Source organism: Cyanistes caeruleus, chromosome Z (assembly GCF_971803275.1).
Source record: "Cyanistes caeruleus chromosome Z, bCyaCae1.hap1.1, whole genome shotgun sequence".
In the NCBI taxonomy this organism is placed as follows: Eukaryota; Metazoa; Chordata; class Aves; order Passeriformes; family Paridae; genus Cyanistes; species Cyanistes caeruleus.
The window spans coordinates 24,528,223-24,554,094 of NC_141732.1; the positions used below are offsets into that span (position 1 = coordinate 24,528,223).

The 25,872-nt window shown below is 38.5% G+C and overlaps 1 protein-coding gene across 6 annotated transcripts in view; it reads left to right on the forward strand.

The window, feature by feature from the left end:
- The window catches only part of SNCAIP (synuclein alpha interacting protein), an 88,134-nt gene that overhangs the window by 46,408 nt on the left and 15,854 nt on the right, over window positions 1-25,872 (forward strand). For all 6 annotated transcript variants that reach the window (XM_086869050.1, XM_086869048.1, XM_086869049.1 and 3 more), the window contains exons 3-8: window positions 41-113; window positions 10,440-11,302; window positions 12,952-13,131; window positions 14,692-14,805; window positions 20,231-20,356; window positions 25,497-25,666. In XM_086869050.1, the coding sequence (XP_086725176.1) occupies window positions 41-113; window positions 10,440-11,302; window positions 12,952-13,131; window positions 14,692-14,805; window positions 20,231-20,356; window positions 25,497-25,666 (1,526 nt within the window). The remainder of the gene's footprint in view (window positions 1-40; window positions 114-10,439; window positions 11,303-12,951; window positions 13,132-14,691; window positions 14,806-20,230; window positions 20,357-25,496; window positions 25,667-25,872) is intronic.

Below are 25,872 nucleotides of genomic sequence, written 5' to 3' on the forward strand. Positions count from 1 at the left end.
TTAATTATTACCTCTATACATTTTTTCTCCTTTTTTACAGTATTCTGTAACTTCCCTCAAGACCATCCCAGAATTATGTAGAAGGTGTGATTCACAAAATGAAGACAGATCAGGTATGACACCCGTTTCTGTCCACCCATAATATTCTAGGCTTTTTATTTTAATCATGTACAATTTGGCAACAATAACTTATTGGCAGTGTCCTGTTGTTTTGTTTTTTTCTCATTTATGTACAGTGTTCTGGAAACATGAGTTTCTTTTTTTTCAACAGATGTTAGTTCATTAGAAGAAAAGAAAGTTCCAAAAAAGGATTTGGCTGTATACAGATAAATGTAGGGCTTCATCTCAGCAGCTCCAAACCACAGTATGTGCAACAATTTACTTGAAAACCCGAGAAACCATTGGTGACAAGACGTAATAATGTAGGCGCCAATGAAAAAATGTTGGATACATTTACTACCCATATGGCCATGACCAGTCTGAGGGATGATGTTTTGCCAGAGTCTGAAACTCTGTATCAAGGATGCTCCATGATAGAATCTACTCTAAGGCATACTGTAATAGTTAAGATTAAAGCTGAGTTTTTTAGTTTAATAGTGTAAACTAAATGAAGAATCATGGCATATAGATGAGAACCAGCTGGAGACCTTCCCCCTGCCCCCTGACAAAAAGTGCATTCAGTGTTGTTTTTCACTCTGTAAATCAGATTAATCCGCTTTTATTTTTCTCTTCCTGATGGAGGAGAAATTAATTGGTAAGAGAAGCATTTTTGTTGAGCTATGAAAAGTTTATTGTGCTTTTTGATCTTTTAATTGAACTTCTGTTAATGTTGTTTCATCAAGTACTTTCATAACAGAAACAGGAGATCTGTAATTCCTGGGATGATACATGGAAGGACTTAAGAACCATGCTATACTTCAGCAAGTTTTATTTCTATGTTTCCTTTCAGACTTTTTAAAATTTCGACTGTGTTTAACTTAAGTGGAAACTCTCTTCTAACAGAGTTGGTAAAGGCCAGGTTACCACATGCCGCTGTCCTTTCCAATAAAGAGAAGCAAAGCTCTCCTTAAAATACTTGCTTGCAGATTACTGCCCACACAGGGCACAGCATTGATTGCACACACATTATTACTTGTTGCAAGCAAGAGCAGGGAAGAAATGTAAAGGGTGAAGACTCCTAATCCATCCCCTCAGATTGCCCTGTCTCATTCTACCCTAGTCTTCCCCCGTCCTCCCCTATCCTCTCCTCCATCCTCCCCTCCATATACCCCTTTTTCTTTCAGTCCTGCCCCATTTCACCCTTCTATCCTTCCCATGCCTCATCCCTACCCCTTTTCTTCTCTCTTCTTTCCTCTTGCTGGTTCTTCCCCCTTCCTCATCCCTTGCATCCTTCCATCTTCCACCTTTGTCCCATTTCATTCCTCCTTTCTTCCCTTCTTCACATTCCTACTCCCACTCTCCCTGCTCTCTCCCTGTTCTATTTGTCACACCATTGCTCCACACTTTTCTTCTCCCATTCTTCTCTCATTCCTCCTGCCTCCTCCTCTCCTCTCCTCTTTTTCACCCACTTCTTCCCCCTTCTGCTTCTCCTTCTTCCCTGCCATTCTCCATAGCATTTAATCCCTCGTTGCTCCCCACATGCTCCCACCATTCTCTCCCATATTTCTCCTCCCATTCTTCTTTCTCCATTTAAAATTCAGGTATTAGTCATAAAGTAAAATGCAGTCCAATAGTAAGGAAGAAATACTGGTTATGGGCTGGCTCTTCATTCAGAGTGTGGGATGCTGACAATTTACTATATATCTCTCTTGTTCCATAGTTTCTTCTGCAGACAGACATTTTTTGATTATGATTTTAATTACATCAGTACTATTCCCTTGAAAAGCGTTTGACAGAAGCAAATACAGGGATTGGTGGAAGACAGCAGTAGCTCTGGGGTGTCTGCCAGTGGAAGTTAATTGCAGATTGGTTAAAAGTTTTGAGTGAAAAAGAGATCTGTTGCACTGATAGTAGTATTGGCAAAGTGGAAATAGTACTGAAAGCTGGATTTTGTTGCTACTTACCACTTATTTTGGTGAATGGGAGTACTGAAATACTTCAGCTTTTACTCTGCTTAATCACTGAGTAATATAATATAATGCTGAACAGAAGTTTATCACTTTACATATCTGAACGGACTTCAGTATCTCAAGTATCTTAAAATATAAACAGAGCTGGATTAGTCAACATTGTGTAAGGCTCCATTTGATAACTTTTCATAGTTGATTTTGACACAGTCTTTTGCCTTCCCTATACTGTGGATCATTAAAATAATGTTTCCAAAGTATTGATGATGTGTGCTATTTTTTTATGAAAATAGATTATATAATAAATCTTTCATACTATAGCATGAAGCATTTATACTATTTTATATCTCCATTCCTTTGTTAATTCAAGTAGTTACAAATAGAAGAACTCAGAGGTCTTACAGAGAGCTGATCCAGCTTTCTACCTCATGCTGCTTAGTTAAGAGGTTGCATTTCTCCTTTAAAACAGAGAGGGCTATGAAAGTAGAACTACCCAAGAACTATTTTTTTAGAAGAACTACAAGTTAAGCAAACATTGATCACAGGCAAGACATGTCACAGTCTAAAAGGCAGTTGTCTGTCATCTTTGTCTCAGGAAAATAGTCACTAAGACAGTTAAGACAAAATTATAGAGAAGGTAACATTCAATTTTATACTTGAAAAAATATTTTTTATATATATATATATATATACGTATACATATATACATATATGTATATATATATATATATAGGCAACTATTTTCACCAGCAGGATTGTTAGAACAGACATAAACCAGACCAGTTCCTCATTATGGAATTAACATTTCTTTAACTATATGGCTAATAATATGGAAGTGTTACTATTGTTTGCAGATACGTTTGGTAAATAGCCCTGTCCTTTCTGTTTTCTTTTCCTCCTTTCATGCAAACATTGAATAATAAGTTAGTAACATATGAAAGTATTTGGTTACATTGTTTTCAAATTACTCCAAGGACTTCTAATCCTAGACAAATACTCGTGTTTAGATGTCAGTGTGTCTTCTCAAGCATTTCACTTCAGCAGGCTTTTTGGGGGTTTTTTTAACTATTTCTGACTGCCTGTAACATCTGCTCAGATTACTTGTTCTTTTGGAAAGGGAGGTATTAGAAAGTCTGACAAATGTTTTCCCAATGTGTAGTTTTTCCACCTTGAAATACCACCATCACCTCCCTTTATTGTACAGCACTGGCTGGTGGTGTGCATTGTTGGGAAGGTCCTGTTCCTTTCCTCACTCTTTTCCAAGATGTGCATGACAGTCATGCAGCAGCATAGTCTCGGTCCTGACTCAGATTCGAAGAATCACAGAATATTCCGAGTTGGAAGGTTCCCACAAGGATCATCAAAGTCCGATTCCTGGCCTGCATAGGACACCCCAAGAGTCACACCATGTGCCCAAGATCGTTGTCCAAACACTTCCTGAGCTCTGTCAGGCTGGTGCTGTGACGCTTCCCTGGGGAGCCTGTTCCAGTAAAAAGCTACCCTCTGGGTGAAGAACCTTTCCTGATACCAAACCTAAACCTCTCCTGATACTTCAGGCTGCTCCCTCACATCCTGTCATTGTCACCCCAGAGCAGAGGTCAGTGCCTGCCCCTCCTCTTCCCCTCCCAAGGAAGCTGTCACTGCAGTGAGGTCTCCCCTCAGTCTCCTCCAGGCTGAACAGACCAAGTGACCTCAGCCACTCCTCACATGGCTTCCCCCCAAGGCCCTTCACCATCCTCATGGCCCTCCTTTGGACACTCCCTAACACCTCAATGTCTTTTTTGTGTTGTGGCACCCAGGCCTGCCCCCAGCACTGGAGGTGAGGCTGCCCCAGCTCAGAGCAGAGCAGGACAATCCCCTCCCTTGCCCGGCTGTGATGCTGGGCCTGATGCACCCCAGGACACCGGGGCCCTCCTGCCTGACAGGGCACTGCTGGCTCAGGGTCAGCTTGTCACTGACCAGGAACCCCAGGCCCCTTTCCATGGCACTGCTCTCCAGCCTCTCATTCCCCAGTCTGTCTGTAAAGCCAGGGTTCCCTCATCCCAGGTGCAGAATGCATCACTTTCCCTTCTTAAGCATCATACATTTGGTGATTGCTCAGGCCTCTAATTTCTCAAGGTCTCTCTGCAGGGCCTCTCTGTCTTCAGAGGGAATAACCAGCTCCTCCTAATTTTGTATCATCTGCAAACTTGCTGCAAACAAGTCCCTTATGACTTCTCTGAGTCCTTCTTGGATTTAGGGAATTCTGACTCAGAAAAATTCCAAGGGATCCTTGGAACCAAAATATATGTGCCAATTTGGTATTGGCAAAAAATTGGAGGGAAAATCATGGTTTATCCACAATAAAATGTGATTAAGGGTAATCATTTTTTCTACAATCATGCATCAAGATAATGATCTTTTAGGTAACATAATAACCACTAAGGTGGACATTACCTCGGTTGTTTAGAGCAAAGTGCTAATTAGCTCCAAGACTGTAGGTTTAATCCCTGTACAGGCCATTCACTTAGGAGCTGGACTCAATGATCCTTGTGGATCCCTTCCAACTCAGAATATTCTGTGATTCTGTATTTTTTTTTAATCTTCAAAGATGGAAAATTAAAGAGTGTGGTTTAGAAATGGACCTAGCCAGCACATTCTTCCTGCAATGAAGTGTTAGCCAGAGTGCCTGTTGATTTCCAGCATTGTTTAATATAGACTGAAGAACTGAAACAGAAATCAGTCCTTTATGCTTTTGTTACTAAGCATGAAATTGATTGCATTTATTTCTGGGCAGATTTTCTAAGGACACTTGAACAAATAGTTCAAGACAACTGTGTTCAACAAGCTTCACTGAACCATGTCATTGTTGAAGTATATTCTGTCATCTGTGACGACTTTCAGTTGTCACTAAATGGTTGTTTCAAATGAAAGGCAATATACTACTCTAGATCTTTATTCACAGATTGGTAAATAAAAATTAACTTTTAATGTCCATCAGTTATCCTTCTGCACTGCTTTATTCATTCCCAAAGAAACTACCATTTGAAAAATTACTCAAAATATTAGTTTCCTAACTGAGAAAAATAAATAAATCAATGAACATAAAGTTACAGAAAACTTCTGTCTCAAGCTTTTGGCAGTTTTTAGTTGTAAGAGAAAATGAAGTAAAATTTGATTTGGAAGCAGTGTTAAAAGGCATCAGTTTCACAGATTAGTTCTCCAAATATCTCTGAGATAAATATGTCTGAAACAACAAAATACTGATTGGTTCATTCCTTGGTAGAATACTGAAGAATTTTCTTAGTAAAAAACCAGTTGTGCTAGTTACATATCAGTTCTTTTCATGCCTAATTTTTGCATCCTCACTCTTCCTTTTTCACTCATTTTGTGCCAGAATGACCTCTTCTAGTTTTTCATTAGAACTTTTCTTTCTACCTTCCTTTTACATCCACAGATCAGTCTATACAAGAGTAAACCAAATTTATTAATTTCAAAATTTTCTTTGCCTTTCCTATATTCTCTACTTGAGACTGACAGCTTTTGTATTATTCTTCCTCAAGCCAATATAAGAAAAAAATATTCACTGAGACACAAAATGTTTGAAGTACCTGGATAAGATGTCCTGCTATTTAAGAGCATTAATTATTATTTACCCTGTTTACTCCTTCTTTCTTCTTTAGAGTGACCTGAAATTCCACAAACCCTTTCCATTCTTTCCTGTGCAGGGTTGTTCCTTAATTCAGGTTCTCATGCTATACAGTTTATGTTAAAGAACTCTAATATGTATTCCTGGTACAAGTTATTGATATATTAAAACTGTAAAACAGTGCCACCTTCAGTCAAAATGAATTCAGTTAAATATGAATTTTGTGATATTAATAAAGGAGTAAATAAATATTCTTATCTGGCTCTAATTTTCTATTTATTTGTAAGAGACACCTCTTCCTCTATCACATGGAGCCACATACTTCTATAAATGTCAGAGATACATTGGTGATAACAACCATGAATTTTTGGAAAGTTTCCCTATTGTAGTCAACACTTCAGCTCCTGTATACAAAGTCAGAATCACAGTGTTTCAAATGGACCTGGAATTAACGCAGGTCTTAACTGATTCAAGTCTCTGCTGAAGGCATATCAAGGAAGAAGCTCAGGCATTTCTTTCAGATGACAGTAAAACTCAAACTATGAAGCTTTATGTAGACTTGCTGCAGGTCCCTTGCCAATATTACATGAGGAATATGTTGAAATACTGCATTTAAAAAAATATGGGCAGTTGTCAATGCTATTCAAAGACTTTCTTAAAGTAAAACATGATACTGATATTTTCATAATACTCAGGACAATTTAGAGGCATTTTGATGTTTGGCATTAGACCATAAATATCACAGAAACTGCCTGTCACAAGTGTAAAAGGTCATCTGTGCATGAAGTTATCTTGATGGTTGGAGAAAACTCAGTTACCCTGTAGTTCCACAGATGCTTGTATATCAGATAAAACTCCACCTGTCACCATGCTCTAGACACAGAGATGATTGAAAAATACTCTGAAGTCAACAGATGCTTCCAACTGGGAACATGTTATGTAAGGATCAATTTTGATTCCTGAAAATAGATTCAGATGGGGATTAAGTTGAAAGAGAAGTTACTTCCTTGTTGTCCCTCTGTTCTGCATATTTGCCCCCAGTAGTTCTAAGACATCTGTAAGTAAACAAGTAGATAATAAAGCCTATAAATAAGCCTGCAGGCCTCTGGACTCACTTGAGTTTTGTCTTTTTCAAAAAAAACAAACCATAGAGCACAATATATGGTGAAGAACTACATCTTCAAATTTGACCCTTGCAGGTTTTCATCAGATAAAGTGGGGGTTTTTTGTACCAAAGAAATATTTGACACCTCAGGTCTATCAGATGCTTCTTTACTGATGTGAATGAAGTCTGCAGTTTTTGTGTTCCTCACACTTTTTGTCTCAGTAATACAATAGTATTATTATCCAAGTCTTTTATATTAATGAATAAAAGTTTGGGAAATACTTTTGACGCATAGTTGGGAAAAAAATTTCATCACCTTTTAGGAGTACACCAGAATTATTTGTCAGATTCTGGAATCAAACTAGCTGCTCCACATTCTAGCCCCCTGTCTTAAACTCAGACCATCTTTTACTGTTGTTTATAAAATAATCAAACAGTATTTATTTGACCCAGACTTTTAATGGCCCCTGTCTGAGTTCATAAGTATGGAGAGATGAGCAAGAGGCTTTTCCTCTGGAACAGCTGTTTAAGACTACTCAATGTAACTCCTGCTGTGCTGGTGCTTTGGAGGCTATAGACAACACTTGCTTTTGCTCCTTTGGGGAGCAAGCATCTGAAAGCAGAAGGAAAGAGATTCAAGCTGTGTTCTCATCCACTCCAGGCTATGGCTTCAGTGTCATGTAGAGGGAAACCATGCTGTAACTGCCTAAGGACTGATGCAGCTCCCCAGGAGTAAATGGCACAAAGAAATACTGTGTCTGCTAGTCTGACTTGCTTTCATCCCTTCAGCTATATGGTTAAATGCCATGTTCTAATTCTTTATTAAAAGCAGTGGAAATTCATCATCTCAGTTGATCATCATCTCAGAGGATGCTTTTAAGTCAGTAAAAATGTTGCTAACTGTTTTTTAGTTATTGCTAGTCTGGCTTTTTCCCCCTGGAAAAACAGTGTTTGTAAAGAGGTGTTGGGGAAAAAAAACAACAAAAAATTGAAGTACCTTACTCTGCTCTAACTTTAATGAAAGAAAGGAGAAATACATTACTTCACAATTATTTGAGGCAGATTTGTAACAAATATCATTGCCTTTTCTCAGTGCCTGATTTTACACTTTGGTCAGCAAAGTTTTATGTAAATTCATGTTATTAAAGTTAAAATGTGGAGAAAGTGAAGCAACAAAATAAATGTAAGCTTAAATAAAGTGACGACAAACAAAATATTGATGCTTTTTCCTCTGTCTAGACCCCTGTGTTGAAAGCAATGTTTTCATAAAACTCAGACAGAATTCATTTCCATACTGAGTGCTTAATAGTTCCTGTCAGAACAAAACAGCTGGGAAACATATGGTATCCATTTCCCTGTATCACTTGGAAAAAATTTCACATGTAAATAAAACCAACATAAAAGTGTAGGCCTTTGAACCTAGAATCTTATACAATACATAAATAAATCAGTACAGTGCGTTCTTTGTATTGGCCCACTAAGTTACATGCCTTTTGATTATTATTATTTTTATTTCTTCTTCAGAAATGTTTTCTTAAGCACTTCCAAAAGTATTAATGTAATTTTCAGACATCCATAACTACTAAGCCATACTAATCTTTTGCTTCAGATATTAATGTTGCACTGAAAGTGTATATATCTGTTTCCTTAGGAAGGTGTTCGTGGCAAATAGTGTGTTTTGACCACAAATTAGATCCCATTGATATGCAGTTAGCACATGTTATAAATCTGCTTTGTTTAAACAGTATTCGTGACTTTTAGATTGTATTAACTCTTAGTGTACATTGAAAGGGACATAGTAACCGCCTAAATGGTTTTGTGGTTTTAGTCCCTCAACTGAAAATAACAAAAGAAAGAAAACTCTGCCAGAATTCCACTTGCTATGAAGATCATCAATATTACTAGCTGGGACTATGAAAGAGTGCAAATTCAGTAGGATTAAGCTCAAGTTCAGTAGGATTAAGAGGTAGAATTAAGAGTTTGGTTGAGTTGAGCTCCTTTCCTTCTCTCAAGTCAGATTGACTATACTGCAGTGCAGTGAATTAATTGTCTAGAGGGTCCAGAGCTATAGGTGTGAATGGGGGTGTGGGTGTATACAGGTAAGGGATGGAAAGTTTGGCAGAGGAGCCCAACATAGAGAGGAGAAGTTCAGTAGGATCATCACACCTCAATAAGTAGGCTTAGTTTTTAGATCAGAGAATCACAAAATTGTTTAGGTTAGCAGCGTCCACTTAAGATCATCTAGTTCAATGACTGTACTTAAGCAGGGGGAGCCTCAAGCAGGTTAAGCCAGATCTGTGCCCAGTTGAATTCTCAGTATCTCTAACAATGGAGATCTCAAAAAGTCAGGGCAACTATGCCAGTGTTTGACCAGCCACCCAATTAAAGAAGTGTTTCCTTGTGTTCAGATATAATTTCTTATATTTTACTTTGTGCTTGTTGCTTCTTGTCCTGTCATGGAAAACAGCCTTGTTATCTCTTGTTAATGATGAGATGCCTCCTGACTCTTTCCTTCCCCAGGCTGACCAGTCCCAGCTCTCAGTTGATGTTCATGCACTTCCAGTTCTTGTAAGAAAAATACATCTTCCAGAGGAAACGGGCCTTAAAAATTGAGTTGTTGTTACTGGTGTTAAATCCACTAAAATGTTTTGATTAACTCTTGTCCTCCCAGAAAATCATCCTACTCTTATGATGCCCCTCAATGCAGAGCAGAGTACAAGCTAACATGGTTGGACAGGACCCCTGTAAATGCCACTAGGCTGTTATTCAGAGAATGAGTCAGGTTGGAAGGGACCACAGTGTGTTACGTGCTCCAATCTCCCTGCTCAAGCAGGGCCATCCCAGAGCACATGGCACAGGATTGTGTCCAGGTTGTTCTTGATATCTACAGTGAGATACAGTGAGACTCCACAGCCTCTTCAGGCAATCTCTCCCAGTGCTCAGTCACCTGCACAGTGAAGGAGCTCTTCCTTTTATTCGGGTGGAACTTCCTGTGCATCGGTTTCTGTCCATTGCCTCTCCTGCTATTGCTGGGCACCACTGAACAGAGCCTGGTCCATCCTATTGACACCATCTGTTCAGATACTCATGGACATTGATGAGGTCCTGCCTCAGTTGTGTTTTCTCAAGGCTGAGCAGGCCCAACTCCCTCAGCCTTTCCTGGTTAGAGAGATGCTCCTGTCCTTCAATAGTAGCAGCCGTCTGCTGGACCCACTCCAGTAGCCCCGTGTCTGTCTTTACTGAGGAGCCCAGGACTGGACACAGCACTTCAGATGTGGCCTCGTCTGGGCCAAGTAAAGGGTGAGGATTACCTCTAGATTATTGCTGGCACCCCAGGATACCATTGGCCTTCTTGGGCACAAGTATACATTGTTGGCTCATGGACAACTTGAATTCTTGGTTAAAACTTAATTAGAACTAATTATTTGTAATTATTACATCATAAGTCCTCAAAGAAAGTTTCTTTTAGGAATGTAAAATTCTTCAGTTTTGATAGAGATGCCGTTAAATCTGTTTAGATATGAATCTGGCATGTTATCATATAATTCTTGTTTCTGGTGTTTGGCCAGGTATATCTTTAAAGCATGCTATCATGTCACATGTCAAGTCTCACTCACTGCTAAATCCTCTATTTCTCTAGTTTCCAGCAGCGGCTGGAACTGTGGGGTCTCAACTCTTCTCGGAAATGCGCAGAAACCAACAGGAATTGCAGATGTATGCAATAAATTCAGACCAGTGAAGAGGGTTTCTCCATTAAAGCACCAGCCAGAATGCTCTGAGAACAATGAAAGTGATGACCAGAAGAACCAGAAGGGAGAATACCAGAAAGGCAGTGATTCTCAGTCTGCACCTCCAAATGATGACCAGAGTCCAGGAGAAGGAGAGAGCCTTAAAAGCAAAAGCACCGAGCCTGCTGTTCTGCTTGGGGAGCTGGAGCACTATGACCTGGATATGGATGAAATTTTGGATGTGCCTTATATTAAATCAAGTCAGCAACCTGTTCCTTTTACAAAAGTAGCACCTGAGAAAAAACTTCTAAGTGTGTGTTCAGCCATGAATGGTCTAAGTGTCAAGACCTGTCCTGCAGGGATCACAGAGAGCTCGCCTGCTGGCGGGACGCAGTTCTGTGTGCTGTCTCCTGTGAAAGGCACTCAGCTGAGAAAAACACAGCCCATTGTCCTTGATCAGCACAAGCATTCATCAGAGGAATTAGAGCTTTCCCAGCCTTCAGTTAAGTGTAGCTCAGCCCATGAATCTGAAGCCCAAGGCAAGGGCTTCCTCAGCAGGACACTTGCTGATCCTCTTGCTCAGAAAGCTGAGAGGACTATGCCAAACTGCCACCGGAGGACTTTCCACCTGCAGACAGCAGTGGCAGAAAGCAAGCAGCTAGAGGAACTGGGTATGAACTGGAGCAGTGCAGGGGGGCCAGAAGAGAGGAGTGAAGAGGTGAAAAAAATCAAGAGCATTTTAAACATTGTAAAGGAAGGCCAAATATCTTTACTGGTAAGTATCATCTTTTTCATAAGAAACATAGAATAAAAGTGATCTATGATGTGGTTTATTAAACCAGCTAAGCTGATGAAGTTCGTATTTTGAACCACTGCCTTTTTTATCTTGTAGACTCCTTAGAAATTAAGCATATGGGATTGCAAATGGAAAGTATTAATATTTAAATAAAGTATGCAGCAAAACCATGATACTAGTTTTATGTATACATGGCCAAGATTGCCGTTTTATGCAGTACACTGAAATTATAAAGAAGGCAGACATTTTAACTAATAGGACCAAATTAAGTATCAAATTTAAGTCCCAGCTGAGTTTTTCCTTTCAGATTTGTGGGTCACTTTGCTCAATTATTGCTGGTTTACCACCGTTTTTATGTAGAGGTTGATGATGGGAACAGAGAGGCTTCTGTTGTATTCTGATTATTATTCAGGAGTGTTTATACTGTCTTGTTGCAGCAGCATTCTCAGGCAGGAGCTTTCTGTAAAGCCTCGCTGGCCTCTGACCCATATGAAGGTTTTTTTAGTAAATTCTAGCACTGTGATCTGGCACTGTCAGTGATGGTTTCCAAAGTAATTGGTTGCAAGCTAGCACAATGATGCAGAGCATGTGATTTCCACACAGAACAGCTGGTGAAGACACAGTGTATGTATAAAAACTGTTTTTGTTAGATTTTTGTTTAGCTTCTCTGTTTAGCAGTCTAGCTCAAGCACAAAGGCATGCCATTAGCATAGAAGCAAAAACAAAGGAAGATATTCAAAACTAGACAGAGGCAGAAGAGAATATTAGATCACTCTTTAAGAAATAAAAGCAAGTTAAATTCATCCTAAAATAGGAATTGGGGGGGAAAAAAGAGAATGTTATAGGTAAGAAAATACGTTTTTTTTCCCAAACTAGTTGAAACCTCTTCATGAAGTACAGTCATGGAACAATACTCTGGCAAGACTGCATAACTCTAGGAACTTTGTTATTGCTACTCCTTGACTCTGTCTTCAATCTTCTGTTTTTCTTTTGGAGTTTCTCAATCCAGCTGTTTTGTCTTTAAATTAGAATTGGGCAGAAATAATGTGTTACATCATGGTGGTGTAGAACTTTTGAGTAAATGTCCCAACAAGTATTTTCATGGAAACAAACTATCACATAAAAGTCTTCTGTCACATGCTTTAACTATATTTTAAACAGCGTTTAGTGTAGGCTACCTCTTTTTTGGTAAGTAAAATTAATCAGGAATGTCTTTCAGAAGTCATGAATGTTTTCTCATCAATTAGTCATCAATATAATGCCAAAAATAAAAAAGGAGAGAAAACTAAAAATAGACAGAAATTATTAAAATGTGGGCATTTTTGCAGCTGCTTTGTTGATCAGACATGTGCAAAGATTAAAGACACATAAGATCTTGCACTGTTGCATGACAATTGCATGAGAAGGAGACAAACTTAACAATGAAACAAGCCAATGAACATCCAACCTCAATCCTTATGATAGTATTACCCAGGTTATATACAGTGAAGTGAAAAGGTCTGGATTTTGACTTGTAAAAGAACATGCCTATTGAGAAGCCTCTTTGTGTTGGCTTGTGTTTTGGGCTGTGAGGATAAATGTATCTTTTTATGCTTAGTTGTAACTAACATACGGATTTTTTTTAACAGCCACATTTAGCAGCAGATAATCTGGATAAGATCCATGATGAATGTGACAACAATCTGTTGCATGTAGCAGCATCAAAGGGGCATGCAGAATGCCTACAACATCTCACTTCTTTGATGGGTGAAGACTGTTTGAATGAACGAAACATTGAGCAGCTAACTCCAGCTGGATTAGCCATAAAGGTAATGGGCCCTTTCCATACTGTAACATAACATACAGGTCATTTAGTTTCCTTCTGTGATGGCAGTAAGAAACACATCCAGCAGGATGTTATTTTTCAAGCTTTATAAGTGAGGAAAAAAATCTGTTGGCTGGGACTACATAAGCAAAGTAAAATGGATTACTACACAAGATGTTATATCCACTGTATTACAATGACAATTTTTACATCGTTGTCAATGCATATGCATGAATTTTTAAATCGCTCTACTGCATTTAAAGACTATTTGTTATATTTCAAGCAGTTTTCATTTAACTTGGATTCAGTTGTTTCTTTAGGGAGCATAACAGTTTCTTGATTTTTTGCAAGTACTGGTATAATCTTGTAAGACAAGTCGAGGACAAGTTTACAAAGCATAAAACACCTCAAGGTGAAAATTCTCAGTTGTCTAAAGCAGTTGCACCAAAGTTAAAATGTACATGTTGCAGAACAACCTGTTAAAATAAAAAAAAATAAAAATTAATGTCCAAGTTTACAGGAAAACTTACTATGTAGGAAGATAGGAAAATTCATGGCATGATTACACTAAAAAAAAAGATAGGGCAGGAAAGCTGATGATTAAACCATAGGGTTCTGGTTCTTTAGTGAGAGTGAATGGTTCAATGTCATTCCTTTGATCTTTTGAATACCCTAAAGGTATTTAAGAATCTTCTTCCCGAAGAAGGGAGGGGGTGAAACGTAATACAAGAGTTTCTGTTTCTTTGGTGGGGGGAGGTTGTTGTTACTTACTTCCTGGGAAGAGTTTGGAAACTGAGAAGATCGGTGGATTCCAACCTGCAGTTTTGCTTATTTGAGGCATCATTTCAATGACCTGGGGCCCTAGTGCAGGTGGCAGGGTTGTCTTTTTTTATTATTTTTCTGGGCCAAGCCATATGATTAGAAAATTTAACTGATACCTAGTTGCACTAATGAAATGCTCTGAAATACTGGCCCATGTCAAACTGTATAGTTGCAGCCTGCCAGTTTAAAGACTGACAAAATTTTAGCAATTTTTCTTTCTTGTTTTCTCAAGGTAGATATGTAATGTGTAAGCCAATAAATTCTGACACTTACCACTTCTGTGGAAAATAGGTGCACACCCAATGTAGTACAACATTATGGGAGTTACAGAGGTATAAAGGAAGAGCAAGAAAAATAAGTATCATTGTATCTGTGCTGAAAACCACTCTGGAAGTAAGGATCAAGAGCCACAAGATTTAGTTAAGCCAGATCACTTAAAAGTTCTTACAGAACTTTGCAATGACCTGGGACAATGTAGATCATCATTAGAAATACTTGTGCTGGGGAACCTTCACTTACAGGAAGAACACTCTCTTCTCTGAATGACAGAGTATGCTCAAATATTTTTGGAAGGAACCCATTGTTAAATAAGCCAGAGTTTCTGCAGAAAAAGACAAAAGGTGTTATTGGTTTATTCTTTAATTTCTTAATCGAACTGGAAATTTTCAATAATTCTGATAAGCTTTTTGGTCTCTAGTAGAATGGAAGCAGCTGGAATTTAGACCTTTTTTTGCTTGTTTAGAACGGTCAACTGGAGTGTGTTCGGTGGATGGTGAGCGAAACGGAAGCTATTGCAGAACTCAGTTGCTCAAAAGACCACCCAAGCCTTATTCATTATGCAGGTTGCTATGGGCAGGTATGACTTTCTTTTACTTTTTCAAATAGATTACTTAGATACACAAGAATTTAAATTAAAGTACACGTGTAATTTTGTGGCTTTTAATTACAGGTGTTCTTAATTAGTTGAAGTATAGATACATATATATATATCTTTCCCAACTTAATCTGTATAATTTTTTCAGCATTTTCCCTCTAAAGTTGTTTGTTTGATTGTTTGATTGTTTGCTTTTTGGTTGGTTAGGTTATGTTTTATAAGATTTGAAGAGTAGCAAGGAGAAGATCAGCTGGCATGTTAGGCCAACCAGTAAATCCCAAGAATGCCTACAGAGATAAGCTGTCATCTAGAGGAGTCATAGGACACATCAGAAGAGCAACAAAATTTTGCAATTTAAGAATTCATTGAATTGACAGTGAAGTATAGTGGAACTTGAACGTCATCTGTCTAGTTTCAGTCACTGTCATTAAAAACTACATAGAAAAAATAAATTGTAGATTCACAGAATATTCTGATTTGGAAGGGACCCACAAGGATCATCTAGCCCAGCTCTTAAGTAAATGGTCCATATGGGGCTTGACCGCACAAGCTTGGTGTTATTAATACCATGCTCTAGCCAGCTGAGCTAATTGTAAATCAATCCTGTTTCACACCTAACTTGCCCATTGATAGAACAATGAAACACCACAGAAGGGTGGCACTCTAGTGCTTTGCTAATATCTGGAGGAACATGTATGCCACTTAATTGCACTAAATTCTGTTTCCACAATGTCTGCTTTTTCCTAAGAATGTCTTGCAATAACCCCTCTTCAAGGGACCTTCTCCAGAGTCTACTGTGGAAGGAAGAGTGATGGATTTTTCTTCTCTAATCTCTTGGGCAGATGGACCGTTTTATCCCACAGTTTCTTCGACAGACATTCAAGATAAATCATGGAATCACAGAATCATAGACTGTTTTGGGTTGGAAGGGACCTTAAAGGTCATCTAATTCCAACTCCCCAGACATTGACAGGGACACCAAACCTCACTGATTTTGTGCTAATGCTTTTTTCTTTTCTTATGAGAGAACAATCACAATACAACCACTAAGAAAAGAACTCTTTGCTGTGTGTGATTGTCTCATTCAATGGCATACAATTATTGTGGCATCTTTTGGCTGCTAACTGCTTCTGTCCAACCATGAATTCACTGAAGGAGTAGGGAAGGAGAGGAGGTGGTTTTGGAAAGCTATGGAGCTGTGAGTCTACTTTTTCTCCTGCTGTTTCCATAGGCACACAGACACCCTTGTTTCCATGCTGTGCAAAGACCTCCTTTTTCTGCACTTTCCTACTACACAGATGTTGCTGGTGTGAGACAGGACCCTGCTGGATATACAGATTGCTGGTGTTAGCAAGTTTGCTGTAAACTCAGCACAGAGGATAGAGAGATGTGAGCCAGATCAGAGAAAAAGTGCTTGCTACTGGGAAGAAAAAGTTTGGAAGAGAAAGTTGCATGTGAACTTAAATTCATATCTTCACTTGATTAACCTAATTTTGTCCTCATCTCTGAAGATATTTATATAAACCAAATCCAATGAAGTTATGGGGTTTTTTCAGTGAGCTGTGCTATCTACTGCCAGAAACAGATCTGGCACAATTTCTCTAGATTCTTTTCAAAGCAGAACGGAAGCTCTACCACTTAAGAAACACCAGCTACAATCAGCCATCCATGAAATTTGAAAAGGTGATATATAAATTGCTGCCAAATTTTCTTTGTTAGCTGAATGCCAAAGAAAGTTCATATGTAATGCCAATTATCTTTTTTTTTTTAATAATCCATAAACAACCTTAAAACATGAGGAAATATTGAGGCTGAAGGGGTGCCAGACTACCTTACCCGAGTGTGCTAAGCAAAAAAAAAAAAACTTTGAGAAAAGAAAAAAACTTGAGAAATTTAAATGCTTACTTGGCGCTGTCCTGGAAGCTTTAATTTATTTTACCATTACTTACATGAGAGATAATCCATGTAAACACTGGTCTTGGCAGAATTACAAGAGTAATATTTTTACAAGGAAGACCTGTTATTGAATCTTTCTCTAGGAGAGTCAGTCCATCCATTGTTTCCCGAGGCATTAGATATGCACCCCATATTTTTCATGAAGAATTATAATTTAGAATAGGCAGCAGAAGGGAGTTCATAGCAAAGTTTCTACATTAAAGGTCATCAAGCTACAGCCATGGCGGCCTGCCTCCAAGGACACATCAGCAACATTTTATTTTTCCAGTGGGAGAAGGGACCGCATAAATTAATCTGACTGAAGAGAGCAAAAGCTCAAAGTCAACCAGTAGCCTGGTCAGCATAGCTCCTAGCAAAGGTTTCTTAAAGCATGAGATTATGCAAGAGAAGCCACGATAGTTGGCAGGCCTTTTCACGCTGGGCATAAGTCATGACTACAGGGCATGCCAGCTGTGTCTGGCCAAGTCACCACGTCACAGGAAGGTGGTGGTGCAGTCCTAGGTGCAAATCGCCCTAGTCCTGACTTAGAGCTTCTTGGGGATGGAAAACCTTTCCATCAGGGATATTGTGGTACTATGGACTACACTGATAAGAGGCAGAAGGTAGGGAATGCCAAGGGTTTGTGGTTTCTGAATTCCAGAGAATCTAGGGAGACTTTGGCAACCAGCCTAAAGCATGGCTGAGGATCTAGAAGGGATCCTGTGCACACCTTCCTGGTGACAAAGTTTTGGAGAGCACAGTGGGAAGGACTGTATTACATTCAGATATTCAGATACCTAACAAAACACCTTTGTTTTATACCTCAGGATATTTGCTTTCCTGTCTAATATCATTTTTACAAAGTCAGTGTGTTTTTTTCACTCACTCCTACTCCTCTATTGCAAAGGGATACTGGAAAGACCAGTTTATTTAGTTAATATCAAGTGATGGGGCTAGGATTAGCTGTAGAATCAGTACTCTTCAGCATGCTAACCCTTCCTTTTCTAGGCCATGCAATAATTTAAATGGTCCATGTTAGTTGTACTTTCTTCTCCAGAAGTCATCTGATAGTACTGAAGTCAGCAGCCTGTCCCAAATTTTTCTGAAATCTTTTTGCACAGAGAGAGATTTGAATTATTGTAGGTCTAGAATATGTCATAGGGGTGTTAATAACTGCTAGAGCATAAGTATTGTAGGTCTTAAAAGCAACAGATATAAGTAACTGAATAATTTATCAGTGTTTATCAGTTCCTATTACTTAACAAAAAAGTGATTATTTTTCATGGTCTTCATCTGATGTATTCTTACTATCTTTCATTTTGGCTGAATAAATTGAAGACTATAAATCTATTCCTGAAAACATTTTTCCTGCAAATACATAATATGAGTTAATAAAGTGAAATGTGGCATACTTTGATATATGATGGCTTTGCTTTTTCTTAGTTTTAAGTGAATTTTTTTTTTCCTGGGTTGTTTTTGGTCAAGGATAAATCTGTTGAAACACAAACTGAATAGAACTATGACCTAATGCCTGTGATCACTTAGTGCACAGGTAATCCTAAGTACAAATGATTGAATAGAGCCACCCATCCACTTGATTTCCTTGTTGATAAGATAAAGGATTAGAAAGCATCATGTGCTCCATGCTGGTTGTGGTCATATAATTACAGTACATGCTTAACATTCTAATCCATAGTACGTTCCAAAGAAGTGTATGATTTCAAAGCTATAGTTGTCTCCCAGTTCTGCAGATAAGTTTTGTTAAAATATTTTTCTTGTAATTATTAAAACATAGGGGCAATTCATAGGAGTAGTATAATTCTTCTTCCTTGTTGGCCATCACCACTGGTATATTGAGAAATTGCTCAGAAGTATTTTTAAAGGGATATGTGATCTGTAGTCATCTCTCCATGCTGGCTGTCAGCTGTGTTGGGCATTTAGTCAAGAAGTCAAAATACCTATGCCTTCACCCTGTAAAAAGAACAAAATTGCTGCTAAAGTGAAGATATGAAGAAGATAAATATCAGACAGCGTAGCCCTGTGAAGTAATAAGCAGAGAACCCAGATGTTTGAATGGGCAGAATTATCCTGGAGTAGCTCTAGAAGAGTCTGACAATTCCTTACCTTTCCATTGAGATTAACATTTCTGTGGTACTTTTACACAAAAAAAAATGCAGGTTTATATCCAACCTTTATAGAACTTTCTTCATTTTCTTCTTTCTCTTTTCTACTTCATTACTGCTCAGATCCTATATGTGCTTTCAGTACTGTTTTATTTATGTCTGTTTCAGTTTTCCACTTTTCTCGTTTTGGGTGATTATGTACTTACATGTCACTGAAGCTACTGAGGTGCTGCAGGTTAAGCCTGTGTATCAGCATTTGCCTCAGCAACACTAGAATCCACAAAGCCCCTTTGAACTGGAGCTCTGAGTCAGTATAACATGACAGGTCTCAATGCAAGATATTAAAAAATACATGTTTAAATAACAAATTTTTATGCTGGGAAGTAATTTAGTCTTTTCACCTTTTCAGATAGAAAAACTGGGAAAGCAGCTGGGAAGTTCTAATGAACCCCACTTTTCTATGTAATCTATAGATTTATTCTAGATTTTCAATAGGTATTGTATTCATTATGGCAAAGTGAAATTTAATCTGGATTAGCATGGCATGTTCCTAGAGAGAAAAAATTTTTTCCCAAATAAACTCTCGGAAAAAAATAAGAAATCAAGAAAGCTTAGTGCACATATATAACTTTCCACTGTTAGAAGAGAATATCCAAATAAATGTGTATAACACAAACATACACAAACAAAAGGTGGTGTTATCGAAAAAAAAAGTTTCTACCTCAATTTTGGCTTCCAGACTTGCAATGACAAGTTTTTGCAGTCCAGATCTCCCCATTCTTCCCAATGTGCAGGACATATGAATGGTTCATGAGTCAATACATTGATTTCTTAGGGTAGCTTTATTTTCTGGTTTTAGTTGAATTTTTTCTTCTTTAGCTCAACCAGACAGAGGTGGGGAATGATTATAGATTTGAAGAATCTAACTGCTCAGCTCTGTGATCTGAGCATAATCCTGTTTAATTTTCCAGAGAGGCTTTTAAAGTCTGACCAAATCTCACAACCTGATTTTCAGATTGATATATGTGTTATTCTTCCTCAGGTTTCATCACCAGCAAAATCTTTATACACAATTTCTCAAAATGTGTTACAGTACTCATATTTTTCCTATTATGTCTTTTTATAAAATAAGGTATTTCAGCTTTTTTACCTTGGGGGGGAAAAAAGAAACCCAAACCCCCCAAAAAGACAAACCAGAGTCATATGATACACTAAACCTAAAGAGTTAAGACAGACTGAAAACAAGGAATTATTGGATAGTGTTAGTAATAGATGACAGCACCAGTATTCCTCTAGTATATTTAGCTTTCCAATATTTCTTATCTCTTGTGACATTTCTTTGCTCTTAGGAGAAAATCCTTCTGTGGCTTCTTCAGTTTATGCAAGAACAAGGGATTTCACTGGATGAAGTTGACCAGGATGGAAATACTGCTGTTCACATAGCTGCTCAACATGGCTATCTAGGATGCATACAGGTAGAGTGAGTGATAGCTATAGCAAAAACCTCTGAACTTCAAGCTTGAATGAAAAAAAAATTTAAAATTATTGGAAATCTAAGTGGGAACAATTATTGATACATTAAAATATATCAGGAAGGAAGAACTTTAAACCAGTAGTAGTTAGACTGAAATACTGAAAAGCTGTGTGGTTTTAATTCTGTTCTCAAGCATGATGTTGTAAGCCTAAACTAACTTGTATTGCAAGACAAAAGCATGATTACATTGTTTACATATAAGCACCTAGTGTATGCTTTTGTGTTACAAAAGGGCAGCCAGTGCAGATATGCATATTTTTCTTATTACTCTGATATTTTCCTTCTGTTTCTTTTTCCATTGAGTATTTGTAGGTCTACAGCTCTGAGGAAGTATAAAAGATAGGTTTGTTGAATGATTTACACTTTGAGTAAACCATCCTTTACAGACTTACCATCCTGGAATGAATCTGTGCTATGCAATAAAGAGTGATGCTGATTTCTAACTAATTTTCAACAAATCATCTTGGCCACTGAAACCAATATAGTTTTCTTTACAGAGGTGCTAAAAATGGTAATTTGTCCATATGAAAAGGCTTACACATCTACAATATTTACAGGAGCTGGAATAGACCAGTTTGGATACATCTGTCCAAGTGTCTTCAAATGCCACATGTACACCGTTTTTTTTGTCCACTTCCAGGGACAATGACTCTACCACTTCAGTGGTCAGTCTGTTCCAGTGCTTAAGAACCCTTTCTGTAATTTTTTTTCCCTAATAGCTGATCTAAACCTCCCGTGGCACAACTTGAGGCCAATTCCTCTTGTCCTTGTTACCTGGGAGAGGAGGCCAATCCCTACCTGACTACAACCTTTTATCAGGCAATCGTAGAGAGCAATGTCCTCCCTCAGTAGAGAGCATCCCCTCAGTGTCCTTTTCTCCAGGCTGAACAACCCCAGCTGCCTCAATGTCTTTCTTGTTATGAGGTGCCCAGAGCTGGTCACAGGGCTTAAGGTGTGGCCTCACCAGTACACGGGGATGGTCACTGCCCTGGTCCTACTGGTCACACTACTGTAGACCCAGGCCAGGATGCCCTTGGCCACCTGGGCACAGCTGGCTTATGTTGCTGTCAACCAACACCTCTAGGTCATTTTCTGCAGGCAGCTTTCCAGCCACTCTGCTCCAAGCCTGTTGTACTGCTTGAGGTGGTCCAAGTGCAGGTGAATCTTATGTAGCTGGCCTCAACCCTTCAATCCAGTCTGTGCAGATCCCTCTGGAGAGCTTTCCTGCCCTCCAGCACATCAGCACTCCGGCCCAACTTGGCATAATCTGTGAATTTACTGACAATGCATGTGATCCCCTTGTCCATGTTGTTGATTACAATAAACAGCACTGGCCCCAACCCTGAGCCCTGGGGAACACCACCACTGACCAGCCGCAGTCTGGATTTAAATACACTCACCAACACCCTCACAGCTCTGCCATCCAGCCAATTTTTCACTCAGTGAGCAGAACATCCACACCATAGGCAGCCAGATTCTCCACAAGAATACTGTGGGAAACCATATTTACTAACTGGCTTTACTAAAATCTAATAAAACATGTCCACAGCCTTTTCCTCATCCACTAGGCAGGTCCCTTTGTCACAGAATGAGGTCAGGTTGATCAAGCAGAGCCTGTCTTTCATAAACACATGCCATGGGTGAGATCCCCTGGTTGTCCTGTACGTTTTGAATGAGGATAGCCAAGATGTTCTGGTCAGTGAACTTATCTAGCACTGAAATCAGGTTGACGGGCCTGTTCTTTCCTGGATGTTTCTTCAAAACCTTGTTATACATGGGTGCCAAGTTTGCCAACTTCCAGTCACTGGAACCTTTCTGGTTGATCAGTGCTTCTGGTAAATTTTGAAGGTGAAGCAACTTAACTTCGTGTTAATTTCAGATATATCCTCTGTCCATCAAATTTTCTAGAACCAGTAGTCACTGAAGTACATTTCAGTGTTTGTGTTGTCGGCACTTTGAACAAAAGCTGTTTGGAGAAGAAATAATAATAAAATTATTCCAGGAAATTGCAGAGAGATATTTGATAAACAAACCAGTCATTGGAGAAGAACAGATAAAAGAATAAATAACCTCTTGGCAGAAAAGCAAGAAATAAAAATTAAAGTGATTAAGTCAAGTTAGGGAGGAAAACATGTCTAAGAGGGAGCAGTAATTCTCAAAGGACTCAAATAGGTATCAGTAAACATGTTACCACACATGAACCAATCCACATCATCCTTCAGGCCGCTGCAAATGCAGAACGTTTGTATTATATTTGTATTGTCCAACCCTAAAAGAAATACAGAGAGTGAATTTGCATTAGCTAACCTCTTCAGAGAGCAAATATTTGTGCACACTGTTATGCTGGATCTACAGCTGCAGAGCTTTTATAGATGTATTTATTAATTATTATTATTATTATTATTAATATTACTATTATTATTACTATTATTACAGTCTATTTACATATTTGGTCACCAAGAGGACATAGCTCTGTAAAAGCCAGTTTGAGAGTATCACATAATAAAAAAGAAAAATAGGTTGAGCTGAATGAATAGACTTGAAAAGAAGACATCAAATAGATTTGGAGAACATTACCATCTCTGCATTTTCTTACTGAGAGGACATGTCTTTTTTCGTAAAGACGTGAGGAATGGATCCTGTAGAAACTCATATGAGAATAAAATAAACAAACCATCACATCTGTGCTGAATCTAGTGGATTTGTTATTGTATTGTAGCCAATTGCTATGATCAGTTGGAGAAAAATGGATAGAGGAAATGTTTATGATTCAGTAGTGGGGGACACTGTTTTGGTAGAGGATATGCCTAGGGTTGCTATGGAGTGTGTGTTTAGAGTTGCTATCTCATCAAGATGTGCAGTGCATTTGAAGGAGAAGTGTGGATTTTTTTGAGCAGAGTGGTGACATCTGCAGGCTGTTTTCATAGATAAAACTAAACAAAGAGACTAGCCCTGCTTTCCCTGTGAAGAACAAACCTTAATAAATGGCTTAGAATTTTAAAGATTATTTTATTTTAGGTAAATACACAATTCAACAAGTGCTTTTTGTTTAAATGAGGCTATGAGAAATAACTTATGAAAATACCTAGTGGTGATAAAAATACACATTATCAGTAATATCACTTCAGTAACACCTCACAGTCTTAAATGTTGTTGATATTTTGTTGTCCTGTGAAACAAAATAAGCCCTGTGCCCAGTAAGCTTACAGCCTTATTTAAAATAATGTACAGTGAATAATCTGGTAAGAAGAAAGAAGTGATAAAGGTAACAGGGAAACTATAGGCAGCAGCATAAAAACTGAAGAATCACAGGCTATCAGTGATTCCCTGTCCCACTTACTGTGTTTATGAGCTTGACACTCCTATCATGTTTCAAACTATATGATTACTTCCTGCAAGGTCATAACTATCCTTTGGTTTCTTTCTTGACAGCTTATTCCCAATCTGTTGATAGGAGATGTAGTGCAAGAGTTCATAACTTTCCTTTCTGTATGGTTTTAGCAGACCAGACAGGCCACCCATTCCACTTCTCTGTCATCAGATGTAGAGATCTCTGTGTCTGCTGTTTGTGGTCAGCCAAGTCACTCCAACCCTCAGTGGTTTACCAGCTCTGCTTGCATAAGTCAAGCAAGAGCTCAGCCATGCAATTTGTCTTCTGCAGGTGTATGCATAAAGTTAATGACACTGTAGTTTCTGGCCGTATAGGATCACAAGTTTTCCTAGGGTCAGTGTGTATCAAAGCATTGCTGAGAATATTTAGGTCCTATTTTTACCTACTCCAGCAATGCAAATAGCTCCTAACTGATCATCACAAACAGATCATAAAAAGGGAAGGCTTGGTCTCAAATCTTGCTTCAGTTATTGGATGGCTTGAGGTCAGCCAGACATTCTTATGCACACAGAATGCTCTTTATTCTAGTCTCAGAATAACTCAAATGTCATGCTTACAACCTGGATGGTTCTCCAGCAGCAAGCTAGGGTTCTCTGCTGGTACAGTGAGTAATACAGGGATATACATCAGGGTATAAGATTTTATTTTTCTTGAAAACTAAAAGCTGACACATATTTCAGTATTTCTTCAGAAGAAAGTAGTGACTAACCAGGCAAGTGCAAAGGAATGAGACTTCTGTCAGCATTAAAAAGCCACAACCCTTCCCCCTCCCCCAAAAAAATTCCAACTAGATTGATAAAAGCCATTGTACAGTTCTTTATCTGCAATAAGAAATTTGTGCCTGTCTGACCTAAGGTATCTGCCCTATCTTTTGTATCTAAGCATTATTTAGTTAAGGAATCAAGACACTGAGACTTCCCTATTGAGTGCTTTAAACATAGGGATTCTGCTGTGGTAGAAAATGGAGAGCTAACCAACAAAAGGAGTCAATTACTATAGCAAAGACATTACTAAAATGAGATTCTAAGGTGTGTTGCAATACCTTGCAGTGTGAAGATCCCAAGAACAGAGCCATTACAGCTCATCACCATCCACTATAAACTGGCTAGCAATGTGTTCATGCTGCTCTGGACCTGGATGCAATCTAGAGCAGGTGTTCTGTGTCTTTTCTAGGTCTGCTGTGTGTAAACTTATCACAGTATTCTGTAATGCATAGATAGGTGCATCTGAAAAAGTTTATTACTGTGGTACAGGAGAGAATCAATAGGTGGCCAAATTAAAGTCCTCTGAAGTCCTCTGTTTTCATTTGGTAGTCCCACTCACTGTATGAATGCTACAAGTGATGCTGTGCTGTACAAATGAATGAACAGAAAACAAATTAAATTCATAGAACTTCAAGGGGAGAGGAAGGAATAATATATAAAATATAGTCTCTTTATAGCTCTTCTGAATTGCAGCTCATAGTAACTATGTTACTATTGCACCTGAGTGGTAGATTTTAGTGGTACCTGGCTTGAATTCAAGCTGCAAACAGATTTGTCAGAGACTGAATTTTAAAAATGACTGGCTTAGAGTAATGTTTTTCAAGCATTTATCCAGGAGTGCTTGTCCAACCATTCTCGTGCTGATCAGAAGTCACAACAGAGATTTACACTGACAAATGTCACTATTCCCTTTTATGTTTTTACAGACATTGGTTGAATATGGAGCAAATGTGACCATGCAGAACCATGTGGGAGAGAAACCTTCACAAAGTGCTGAGCGGCACGGGCACACCATGTGTTCCCGCTACTTAGTAGTTGTGGAGACATGTATGTCACTGGCCTCTCAGGTTGTCAAGCTGACTAAGCAGCTGAAGGAGTAAGTGTTTCATTGTTAGCAAGAGGGATTGATCTTAAAACAATAACCTAATTCATCTTCAGGTTATTAGCAGTGTCTATTTTCTTCTTCTTATATATGATATTTTAAAGTCATATTTCTACCTTATTTCTGCATTCTTTCCTGCTCTCGAGTATTTGTCCCTTCACCTTTAGCAGCTGTTTTTCAGCTGCTCTTTTTTGTGGCAG